General features: G+C 49.7%; 1 protein-coding gene across 12 annotated transcripts in view; it reads right to left on the reverse strand.

Moving 5' to 3' along the window:
• Nucleotides 1-1,572: 1,572 nt before the first annotated feature.
• Tcf7 (transcription factor 7) overlaps nt 1,573-12,364 on the reverse strand; it is a 31,278-nt gene continuing 20,486 nt past the window's right edge. For 2 of the 12 annotated variants that reach the window (XM_027949645.2, XM_027949643.2), the window contains exons 4-12: nt 11,045-11,153; nt 10,214-10,304; nt 8,295-8,387; nt 6,926-7,045; nt 6,448-6,610; nt 6,248-6,355; nt 5,712-5,760; nt 3,191-3,211; nt 1,573-3,068 (exon numbers count right to left, since the gene is read on the reverse strand). In XM_027949645.2, coding sequence (XP_027805446.1) covers nt 2,917-3,068; nt 3,191-3,211; nt 5,712-5,760; nt 6,248-6,355; nt 6,448-6,610; nt 6,926-7,045; nt 8,295-8,387; nt 10,214-10,304; nt 11,045-11,153 — 906 coding nt within the window. In that variant the 3' untranslated portion in view covers nt 1,573-2,916. Of the gene's footprint in view, nt 3,235-5,711; nt 5,761-6,247; nt 6,356-6,447; nt 6,611-6,925; nt 7,046-8,294; nt 8,388-10,213; nt 10,305-11,044; nt 11,154-12,364 lie in introns of all 12 variants that reach the window. The other 10 variants (XM_027949651.2, XM_027949646.2, XM_071612084.1 and 7 more) reach the window with 7 other exon arrangements.

The raw sequence follows: 12,364 nt of genomic DNA on the forward strand, positions 1-12,364 counted from the left end.
GGGGCAGTTGCAGTAGATGGGAGCAGTCAATGTCTGTTTCAAGAAAGGCTTAAGTCTGCCAGTTGTCTGGGAATGTATAAGGGTATCCTGTCCTGTGAAGTCTCAGAAAACATGGTTGATTCTTGGCTAGCTGTGAGGGAAAACTGGCATGGTATTTGAAGTTGAATTTGGGTTTGCAATCTCAAATCACTCTCTGGCCTCATAGGAACATGGTGGAGTGAGTTAGGAGGATTTGGATTTCCTTTTGGAAATCAGGTGGTTTTTGTGTTTTTCTTTTTTCCTAAAAGACTGGTCTAACAAAGTTGCCAAAGGACACCCCCCCACACACCACTATACAAAGGTTGCATTGTTTATGTATCCAGTGTACTCTAAGTAAGACACCAAATCAGATGCAACAACCCAGCCTTGCAGAAGCCCTGTTTAGAATGTATTTTTTGAAACAACTAGGCCAGTAGCCAGAGTGGAATTCTTTAAAATGGGACAGATGTCCAGAGAATGGTTGGTCTCCTGTAGCATCCTCCCACAAAGAAGTAAGACTGGGATTACAGCTTCCAGTGGCCTATTTTAAAGAAACACTACTCTAGAAGATGACTTTATAAATATTTTTAAAATATAAAATCCAAAATGTTAAAGAAAAAACAATGCATAATGGTGGCTTAGTGGCTGTGCCTTGTGAAATTTTTTGCCCAGCATTTATCTAATGGCCAACTGATCTATCAGAGTGGTTTTTATGATCTCTTTCACATTCACAATAGGTCTCAGGAAGTTAGCAGTGTATTTTAACATGGTAATTGCCTTGTAAAAAGCATACTGTAGATCAGCAATCAAACTAAACAGGTCTTTTATGAAAATAGGAAAAATCCTTTTTTTTTTTTTTTTTTGGTACAGGGGATTGAACCCAGGGGTGCTTAACCACTGAGCCACATCCCAGCCCTTTTTAAAAATAAATTTAGAGACAGGGTCTCAGTTGCTTAGGGCCTTACTAAATTGCTGAGGCTGGCTTTGAACTCTGTGATCCTCCTGCCTCAGCCTTCTGAGCCTCTGGGATTATAGGCTTGGGCCTACCGCACCCAGCAGGAAAAATACTTTTAGTACCCTAATAGACATAATCGTCGCCAGCAAAGAGTGCTATTAAAATCTTTTTTGTAGGACTTTATGATGATGGACAGTTGTAAGAGATTGATTGCTTTTATTTTCCTTGAAAACAGGATATCTTTTTTCTGCTCTCAGGGAAAAAGCCTAGTGTTCATATGCAACCATTTTGTTTTCAGGGTTTATAGGATAGCAGTTTCCAACTCATCACTTTAAGGGCACTGGAAAACAGGCTTTGCTGCATCAGTTGTGGGGTAAAGGTCTGTAGTCTTAAGTTTATTCTCAGCATGAGCCCAGCCTTAGGGGTGGGGGTCCATGTCCTTATAGGGTAAATGACAAGGGTGATCTCTAGTTTCTGTAGGTTGGAAGTCTTGGGAATATGTACACCATATTAGGCAATTAACCCCCAAGTTTTGTGACCGGAAAAGAAAAGGTAAATGTCATGCTGTTACCCAAACATCTTATTCCTCAGGGTCAGACTTTGAAAAACCCAGTAAAAAGTATCTTTATTCTCATGTTTTAAAAAGTTTTTCTTTGATGATGCATTAACAATACAAAAATATTTTGAACACTACATTGGTCCTTTTTTCTCAAGACTTTTTGCAACACTACACAAGAATAGGTGATCTTTGGATTCTGAGAAACCAGTGGCTAAAGTATGTAACTAAAGGCTTTTTGTAAGGGTATATACGAGTACACAGACAGCCCTTTTTCTTTGGATTCAGGCTATGTACAATGAGGAGAAGGCAAAAGGAAAAAAAAAAAGTTAAATTAAAATAAAAGACTTGTTTCTCAAGGCTCAGGGTTGAAGCTTGGCTCAAAAATTGATTAAAGTAGGCTGTGGTGAAAACCTATGTCCACCACTAGAGGTTTCTGGGCTCCTTTAGTTTTAACAGTCCTCTTTCCTTCAGCCCCAAAGGGAAAAAAACAAGCTGGCCTGGTCTGAATGCTAGAAGGCAAGCTCTGGCTATTGGAGGAGGTTTTGGGTTTACTCTCTTAAATTGCCCAAGAGCTGGCTCAAGTGACATGGATGAGCTGGAAATGGAACTGTGAAAAAAAGACTGAATGGAGAGGGATACATACTAGATTTGGGCCATGACTTCTTTGAACTATTTGCCTGCATCACCTGGTGCCTGAGCTTTGGTGTCAGGGTTTCTTAAGTTGCTCAGGAACCCGCATTTGCCTGATAAGTTGTTAGGCCTAAACCTATTCCATTCCCTCCTCCTCTTCTAAGCTCCTGAGAATATACTAAGAGGCTTCCTCTGGTTCAGCTTATGAAGAGCAGCTGGTTTTCTGTAAACAGCTCCTCCATTCCCTTTGGAGAAGCATAGTCATCTTGAGCTTTGTGGTTGTGATCATGCTCAGATGATGTTTGATAAAACAGGTTATTCTTGATCCATGGAAGTGTCTGGTGTGGGAAGGGTGTGGCAGAGGAGGACAGATGAGGCATTTCTGTAGAGAATGTAGCTGAGCTTAGTCCTGCCCTTCTGTGACCTATAGCAGAAAAGCAAGGGAGACAAGGGTATCTGGCTAGTAAAGCACATGGTTTGGAGCGGGGTTGGGGACACCACAATATAGGCTGCCACAGGAATCAGGATTCCCTTAATGAGACGACACACTGGCATTAATATGGTCCCACCACTTGAGAAGTTTGAATTGATGGCTTCACGTTCAGGCAGAAGTTGTTCAGCCTCTGAAATCTTCAGGGCATGGACCCTACATGGAGTATTGGGAGGGCTGCTGGCCAGTTTCCATATGACTGGGGCTTCTTCTGCTTTCTCTAAAGGGATAGGCCTCTGGAGGAGGCCAGGAGTCCTGTGCATGCTAGGCCGCCTGCCTCTGAGATTCCTGTTGCTGTACTTGTGTGTTCTGCAGGGTGCTGTGAGGGGCCTGTGGTGGTCCAGGGGCAGGGAGACTGAGAATAGTGGAGAGACGTGGGGATGTTGGTGCCGACTCCACTGGGCTAGCAAGCAGTTCTGTGGGGAAGAGGGGCAGAAGGAATGAGGGTGAGTCTTGGGGAGCTGGGGACCTAGGGCAGTCTAGAGCACTGTCATCGGAAGGAACGGGGCTGGGGCAGCGGCCTTCTCCGGGTAAGTACCGAATGCATTTCTTTTTCCTCCTAGGAATAGTGAAGAGAGTTATCTGTAAACAGAGGGTGAATTCACAGTCATACACCAAAACCAAAAAATGCTGTCTTTGCACAGGTTGGCTGACCTCTTGTCCTCTCCCCATGACTTGGGTGATGGATGTGCTTATGTCCTCAAACCTGAATCAGCCCTGCAACTCTTGGGTTTGGCCCAGACTAGGTCAGGTGCAGTTTTCAGAACAACCACAAGGTGGGGACCTTTTGTAACTTGGCCTGTGGGGGCCCCCCTCCCCCCAAGGAAGCCATCTCCTAGTGTGGGTCTTTAAGCTTCTGTTTCATGTTTGTGGGGACTCAGATCTACATTAAGGCAAAGGACTGCAATGCCTGTAGTTCTTGGCTGAGCAATCCATGTCTTCAGAGCAGGGCTAAGGGGAGAAGAAGTGGACTGGGACTCTTGTATATTACAACCTAGAATTCTCAAAGCCACAGTTGGTCTTTTGAGTAGAACAGAATGATGAGGGCCTCATGTATGCACACGTGCCTCCACCCACTAATTTTTTTCTCCTTGCCCTTGAATAGGGACAAAGATAGGCATACCAGAGGGCTGAACAAGTGTTCCATAGAGCCATTGACCTTACTGTCTGAGTACCCTCAGCCTTGGCTCTGTCAGGTATGGCCTAAAAAAGGCATCTTTAACCACTTGGTGGGTGAAACTTTTCATACCCATGATAAAAAACAGAAATTTAGTGCCACAGGGCTCTCTGGGTAAGATAGTCCAAGAGTAATGCTGCTTCTCTCTCCTAACCTCTCCAGCCCTCTGATCTCAGTAGGTATGAGAGAAGAAAATCATAGGCTGCCTGGCGACAAGGTTATTTAGGTGGTTGTCTGATGTTATCATTTCGTTTTTCTCAGATTTAAGGGCTTGGGATGGAACAGGCATGGGTCCCACTTTGAAGAAGTGGAAAGCCATAATGATTTTGAGGCCTAGGAGTAGGGGCTTAGGCTTCCTGAATGATATGTGACAGATCTGTCTGCTAAGGACCTACTAGGCCTGACTGGCACCAGAGCCATCTCTTTAAGTCTGCTTTCCTTTCTGGAACATTCTGCATGTCCTCCTCCATTGCTTTCACCTAGACCCAAGTGCTCTCACAATCTGTGTTCAATGTTCACTCCCATTCTTAGGAATCTCTTGGGTATGCCAGGGGGCTGAGGGACCAGAGGGGGCTGCAGGCCCAGCAGAACATGTGTAGTCAGGGAAGCAGCTTGAAGCAAAGGGAGAATGATGGTGGGGACAAACCCACCTGCAGGGACCACACCAATCCGTCTGCTGGTTGAGGCCAAAGCGAGCACGACATTTCTTAGGCGAGCCAGTGTCTGCTCACAGCCATGCCAGAGGGGCAGAGCAGGGCAGAGGGCGAGCAGGCAGGCAGCAGGGCAGAGCAGGGCCCAGAAAGAAGAGGTAATATCAGTGTTAGCCAGTTATAGACATCCCACAGCCCCCACAAGCAGAATGGACCTCTCCATGGCACAGCCAGCCCCAGTGGGAGCCCTAGGCCCCAGAGCAAGGTTTTAGGAAAGGAGGTAACCCAGCTGGGCAATAGAGTCAGTGGGAAGAATGGTGAGGTGGAGTAAGGGTCCTCAGGCTGGCTCCTCTCTTTTGCTTGTGGGAACCCTTCTGACCTGGAGACTGCAGAGAAGCCCAGGGAGGCTCTTGGGATCCAGCCTTTTCTGCACTGGGGCTGTCCATCTCTTTCCCGACTGCCTGCCTATTTTATCCAGTTTTTCTTCATTCTTGCCAATGCCCAGTCTTTCTGACCCGAATTCCCTTAAGGGCTAAGGCTACAACTTACACTCTATGTGTAGCCTCAGAGAAAGAGCTGCAGACTTTGTCCGCACAGTCTCAATCCTAGTTTCCAGCTTCCCACTATAGGGGCAACACAGCTGAGAAAGTCACGCATGTGAAGCAGGAATTCACCCACAGGAAGGAGACCTGCAGAGTGTGGGTTTCCTGGGTCCTCTACACAGAGCACTTTACATTGCCATGAGAAACCAGAGTAAGAGATGGGGATATGATGGTGGAGAAATTGCCAGGCACTAGCTAGCAGACTGTGTGACCTGGGCTGGGCCTGGGCCTTGGTCAGCTTCTGCCCAGACAGCCTGCTCCTCCTCCTCAGCAGAACTAGACAGCCAGCATACTCTGGCTTACTCCTGGAACCACACTGGCAATTACTTACCAGCTTTTCTGGTAGAGTTTAACCATAGGTAGGGCTGACAAAAGTGGAGGATATATCACCTGCTAAATGAAGACCCCTCTCCCCTGGGTGTCAAGGGGAGCTGGTCTTCCCTTGGATTTAGTATAGCTGTTCCTTGCTTGGGAATTTGACTTGTGAAATGCAGGCCTTCATTTCCAGAGGGCCCAGGCCCTGAAGGTTCCTGGCTGAGTGCTCTGCTAACCCCTCTGGGTCAGAGCAGAGCTGCTCTTAAAATGGGAGCATGGAGAGGAGCTTATACTACTGTTGAGGCAAGGCCTCACCTGTGGTAGATTCTTGATGCTTTTCCCTTGACCGCCTCTTCTTTTTCCCCTGCAGGGAAAAAAGGAAGGATACTTAGATCAGGGAGGTAGACACTGGGCTATCTGCAGCTACTGCCTAGCCTAACTATCCCTGGAATTCTGGACATTCACACTCCTCCAACCTGGGGGTCCTATAGTTTCTTGATTGCAGTTCTTGCTAGGCTGCCATGGAGTACATTTAGGGGCTCTTCCCTCTCCCAATCTGGTCTACAATTTGAATGGCCCCTTCCCCTTCTTACCATGTGGCCCAAATACTGGCAACATCCCATGTGTGAATGGATTCTAGAGTGCAGAACAGGATGTGTGGGCTTGGCTTTAGGGTAGCTCCCCAGGCTTGCCTCTTCTGAGCCTTGGACTCTCCATGCCCCTACCTCCTCTATACCACATCTGTATTGGTCAGGACAGTAGCTCTGTTTTTCCACCTGAGATTGAGTCCTGAGACACAGTATTTTGAAGGTTCCCCTGCCCACCCTTGCTGGATGTGTTTGGCCACTCACGTAGTTGTCCCGCGCTGACCAGCCTGGGTATAGTTGCATGTGCAGCTGCCTTTCTTTACGGGCCAATTCATAATACTTGGCCTGTTCTTCCCTTGACAGTGCATGCCACTGCAGGGGTGGGGGGGAATGGGGTACATCACAGAGTCAGCAGGGTGAAAGGGATCAGAAGTCCCCCCAACCCACTTGCCCCATGGCCTCACCCTGCGACCTAGAATCTGGTTAATGGCGGCGCTCTCCTTGAGTGTGCACTCTGCAATGACCTTGGCTCTCATCTCCTTCATGTACAGCATGAACGCGTTGAGGGGCTTCTTAATGGTTGGCTTCTTAGCCTCCTTCTCTGCCTTGGATTCTGCTTGTGTCTTCCTAAGGGACAGATATCCAGACTGCTCAGGACCAAATCCCTCCCCGCTGATCACTGAGCACCTTCCTTGAGTGTGGGTGCATAAGTGTATGATCCTAAGGCTTTGTAAATGGACTCTTTTTTAGCTGACCCAAATGAATGAGCAGAGAGCTAAAACAGTGGTCAGTAGCCAGAGCCACAAGAAGGCTTAGAGGGGCCACCAGGCAGTTCTTGGGTCTGGTGGGAGGCATGTGTGACCTGGCTGACAGTAGATCTGCTCACTTGCCCATCTTATACCTTCTTGTTCCCCTTCACCCACAGAGTGTGTTTTTACTCACAAGCTGCGGTCATAGGGCTGCAGCTCCTGCTTCCCTGAGGTGGGCACAATGGCCGGGTGAGGGATGGCTGCTGGGTGACCAGGGACACCAGAGCCCAGCATCAAGGATGGGTGGGTAAACCTGGAAACAGGAAGAGAATTAACACTGAGCCAGGAATTATGGGCAGACCTTCAGACATACATGGAGGCCCATGCACAGTAGACAAGGACACAGAAGAACAGATTCCCCATCCCCACTGACCTGGACACACATATACAGAGATACATACAAATATCTGCTCCCGACACATTACACAGACACTGCAAAAATCCACGGATATGCCATTCGGGTGGTTACTAAATAGTCCCAAGTAGCTTTCAAATGTATCATCTTCTCCCCACCTGCCGCCACCAAGTCAGGCTGAAGAGCTGGGGGCTGCCTGTGGGCCTCCTCACTCCCACTTGACCCCCTCACCCCCTCCAGGGCCCTTTCCACACACAGCTAGCATGACCATTTAAAAGAATGCTGAAATCTTCCCACTGCCCACAGAATAAAATCCAGATTTTTCCCAAGTCCTGCACAGCCCTGCTTAAGCATCTATGCTGACATTTCTAGCTTCATTTCTACCCCATTTCCCAGCACACTCCACCCATAGCTAAGCCCTGTTACAGCTGTTCCCTTTATCCCTGTCAGGAAATCTTAACCCTTTCCACAAGGCGCTCTCTGACCCATCGAGCCTGCTTGCAGTCTCCTTGGGGGCTTCCTGATTACCCACTGGCCCACTTATAGCTGTGCTGTATCTATACCTCCCACCCTGAGCTGGGAGCTCCAGTGGAACTAGAAATGACTGCTGAATTTCTTGCTGTTATATTCTTGACACCAGGTCTGTCACTGAGGGAATAAGCTAAATGATAGGACACTTGTGCACTCACCTCCCAGCTTACTTCCTTACTGTTTTGTGGAGATCACTGTGCCCCTTGCTGCTTGCACAGGTATAGGATCCCTGAGCAGGCAACCCCCTGAAGGACAGAGGCTGGGGACACTTATGTAGAAGATGCTGCCTCAACTTGGGCAAAGCTCACGGGATGCCCCAGTAGGGATGCAGAACAGAGGTGAGTGCACACACATCTGCACACTGGCTGAGCTATGCATGCACTGCTATCCTGGCTTCTTTGTTGCTTTATTGCACATATGGCCTGGACAGGGGCCTCTTACACTCCTACCAGTTTTGCTGTCAGGCATTAGGGCAGCAGGGGGCTGCAGGATGACAGGCAGACAGATGGACAAACAACTAACATGGGGTAAGCACTGGCCTGAGCATGGCCTTGTGTGGGCACTTAAGCCTGGGCAACAGGAAGCAGGAGCCTGGCTGCAGGGGTAGGGGACTCACCTGGGGTAGGGGGTGCCAGGGGCTGCAGTGGGGGCAGGGAAGTGCTGTCTATATCCGCAGGAAGGGGACAGGGGGTAGAGAGGAGGGCTGGGCCTGTGGTTGGGAGAGACAGCTGTTAGCAGTCTGGCTGCCAACCAGACATGGGGAAAGCTTTTGTACCTTCTTGGCCTGACCCATAGTTTTTGAAACAGATTGGCTTCTGCTGGGATTACTTCTGGCATCTGCCACCAGGGGGCAACTTGTGCTTCACCTTGCCCTTATTTCACTGGACCAGCTTGTGCTTAAGGGCTGGAACTGCTATTCTCCTGGGACCCAGCTTAGCAGGCTTCCTGGGGCCCCTCTAGCCTGTCTCCTAAATTTCCTTGATAATATAGGGCTGATACCTGTACAAGGGCCTCTCATCCTCTACTGATAATGTCTGGATTGCTTTTCTGCTTCAATTTGCTTGCTTTCACTCTTTGTTTATCCTTTGGGTCTTGTTTGGCTGTCACTCTTTTCTCCAAAAGCCCAGAGATTCCAAGCTAGATAAGGTACCCCTATGGGCTCCTACAGCCCCCATCCAAAGCAATGCTAACAGTGCACTGTGACTGCCTGGCTTCTTGCCTGGATCACTGGGCAAACTGAGTTTGGAGAGGTCAGGGACCTAAGGATCAGACAGCTGAAGCAGTGCTTCCCTGACACCCATAACCCTACCTGGCACACAGTAAGGCTCAGTTCAGAGTCTGGCAGCCAAGTGCTGCCTGGTAAGAGCTAAGAACATAGGGCTCTCCCTCCCTGTCCCTAAAGACCTTCATTAGAGCCTAAGTGGGTAAATACCCCCTCTAGGCTCAAGTCTCTTGGCCTTGGAGCTACTAGCCTACAGTACTCTAGGGAGTTAACTGGGGATTGAACTCAGGGGCGCTTAACCACTTAGTGACATCGCCAGCCCTTTTTTTATATTTTATTTAAAGACAGGGTCTCACTGAGTTCCTTAAGGCCTTACTAAGTTGCTGAGGCTGGCTTTGAACTCGAAATCCTCCTGCCTCAGGCTCCTGAGCCGCTGGGATTACAGGTGTGTGCCACCGCGCCTGGCCTAAGCACTGTCATCCCATCTTGATATCCTGAGGATAGTCCGGATTTGTATTTATAATGGCACTTTGTCCAAAGATAATCTGGGAATGAAGGAGTGTGCTGAACATGGGTGTAGGGTAAGGGAAAGGGGGCATGCTGCACCTTTGGCCTTCCCTACCCTTCCTGGGAAGCCAACTTTTCCTTCCGCTGGTTGACTGCTCTACTCCAGAGAGCCTATCTGCACAGGTAACGTTATGGGTGACAAGTAAATGACTAAGTGGCCTGCGAAGACCCCATTTAAGCTGAGGATAGATCCTTTGGCCCACAGTCAGGCCTTCTGACTTGGGTCCAGGCTGGCTTTTTCTGGCCTAGCCTTAGTACACCCTCCAAACAGGCTGGTCAGGGGCTTGAGCTCAATCAGGTACCATAGGGACAAGGGGAACCTGCTGTTCAAGCAGCTCAGCCATGGAAGAGACCAGCCAACAGCAGGTGTTGAGGCTAGTGGGAAGTGTCCCTCTGCCCACCAGGCAGCTGAGAAGCAGCACCCTCTCTGTTGGCTATTCATGCTGTCACCTCCCTACTCAGGCCTACCTTTTCTTCCTCACATACTCATATGGCTCTGGAGGTCCCTAAGCAGTCCAGAGTTCTCCCATGATGGAGAGTTCAGGTTTCATAGGGCTGGAACCAACAGCCAGCTCTCTGGCCTCTCTAGAGGAAATATGTCAACCAACCACAAGAACCCCTAGCTCAGAGCAGGTTGGGATACAATTGCTGGTCATCCTATGGTGTTTGTAAAGAACATGGAAGGGCAGGCAACGTTCAACCACCACACAGTGCCTCCTTCCCCTTCCCACTGGGCCCATACTCACCAGCTCACAGTATGAGGGAGCTGTCCCATGCTGCTTGAGGTCAGAGAGTAGAAGCCAGAGAGGTCAGGGGTCTGCAGAGGCCTGTGAACTCCTGCCATGGAGAGGAGCCAAGTAACTGGGCTAGCTTGATCTGGGGGTGACTTCAGCAGTTCCTACATCCTAGAGCAACCTCTCTTTGTTAGAGGTCCAGACAAACTGGTTTGTTTAGGACTATCCCAGCATGATAACAGTGGCCTTCTGACAGGCAAGGGAACCAAGGGCAGAGGGGTTGGGTGACTCTCCGGAGTGCACTGGTTGACCAGTAGGCAGTCACTCAGGAGGTGGTGGCTAGGCCTCACCATTCCCTGGGCCACTGAAGCTCTGCAGTTGGAGCCTCTCTGCTGGGGGCTCTGCCTGGCTTTCTGACCAGGAGGTAGGCCCTAGTCGAGAGGAACCTTACCTGGGATGCCAGGCCTCCCCCCTACTAACCAGTCCCCCAGGTTTGAGTCAGCAGGTTTCCTACAGCTGACAATAGATTTCAGAATGACTTTGGCTGAGGGGAGGTGAATCAGCCATCACAACCACCACTTTCCATTTTCTCACTAGGACAGGAAGCTGCTCATAGTGATCAGAAGCTCACACTGCCACTGGGGCAGGCTTCTACCCCAACTTTAAGGCTTCATATTCTGACCTGGCACCATCTACCCAGTCCTCTGGTTCCCTCAGACTCCCCAAATTATCTTTCTGGCATTTTCTTTGGACCCTTGTTTTGCACAGCCTCAGGTTCTCTCATTATAAAATAGAAGGCCTTAGGCTGTTCACATCAGACCCCTCCCTATTCCAGGCCCATACCTTGTTTCTGGTTGATGTCCGAAGGTGCAGGTGTGGGGTGTGGGCTGCTGAAATGTTCGTAGAGAGGAGACAGTTGGGGGACACTGTGGGTTGGCTGATTGGCCTTGTTCTGAAAAATTAGGAGGGCAGGTGAACTTGGGGAGTCCTGAAGGAGGAAGTCATGAGGGTAGGGACATGCATATAGGCAGAGCTGCAGTGAGCAGTGTGGGCTGCTCAACTTTCAAAGAAGTGGTGCTAGCCAAAACCACAGGCCTCACCACTCAACCCACCCTGTGTCCAGCAGTGCAATCTTCTGCCCTTTAGCCCCCACACTTTGCCCAGGTAATCAAAACCTCTTGGATTTTCTGGGCACTCAGTTCCCAGAGGCATATCTCTCCTGTCTGGGAAATCTTCCTAGCCTACTTTCCCAGAGAATATCCAGCTTGTTTGAGAACCAGTGGCTTGTTTATAAGGGCTACTCACAGCCACCAGCCCCAGGCAGCAAGGCTTAGAGCTTTTCCTCTTCCAGCCCCTAGACTGGGGGTCCTGAGTCTGACCCTTAGCCCCACCTCAGTGCTAACTGGATATGGTGATACCAGGCAGGACCTCCCCACCTTGGTCCCCTAACTCAAGAGAGGTGGGGCCAACCTGCCCAGCCCCCAGTCTTCCGGTTTCCTCAGCACTCTTACTTTCCTCAGGACTCTCACTTTTCACACTAGGCGCACAGCTCTTTGTCCTGAAATGACTCAGTCAGCAGGCTGGGGGAAAGGGCTCTCTATATAACCCAGCCACAGGGAGTCACTGCCATGCCCAAGGCCCAGCTCTGCATGTCCTCAGTGCACACCTACGCAGGCCAGAGCTCTGGAGACTCATCATCCAGTCAAGGCTCAGCTTCCCACTCAGAATGTTTCTGGGGATGCTGCTGGCTAAGAGTACAGATGAGTGATCTCAGACCCGTGGCACAGAAGAAAGAGGGGACATCTTTTGGGGCAAGACAGTAATGAGAAGGTGGTTGTATTCTGGCCTCCTAGGGTAAAATTCCCTGCCAGGTGAATTTAACCAGATTCTTTCAGATCTTCAGTTTCCTCTCCTGGTAATGGCTGGAGCCTAGCACAGGTTCCTTGGTACTTGTCTATTGGGGGTCCAGGGTAAGGATGTAGGGAAAGCTAGGTATGAGCCCCAGTATAACCAGGAAGTGAAGCTCCCAGCTGGGCACAGGCTCCCACAGCAACAGCAACAGCCCTGGCCTGCCATCTGCCCCTGCATTCCTGCCTCCAGGCTATAAGCTGCACCAGTTCTTTTGCCCCAGGCAGACAGGAGCTGATGTCCTGATAGATGGCT

This window comes from Marmota flaviventris, chromosome 5, assembly GCF_047511675.1.
Source record: "Marmota flaviventris isolate mMarFla1 chromosome 5, mMarFla1.hap1, whole genome shotgun sequence".
NCBI lineage: Eukaryota > Metazoa > Chordata > Mammalia > Rodentia > Sciuridae > Marmota > Marmota flaviventris.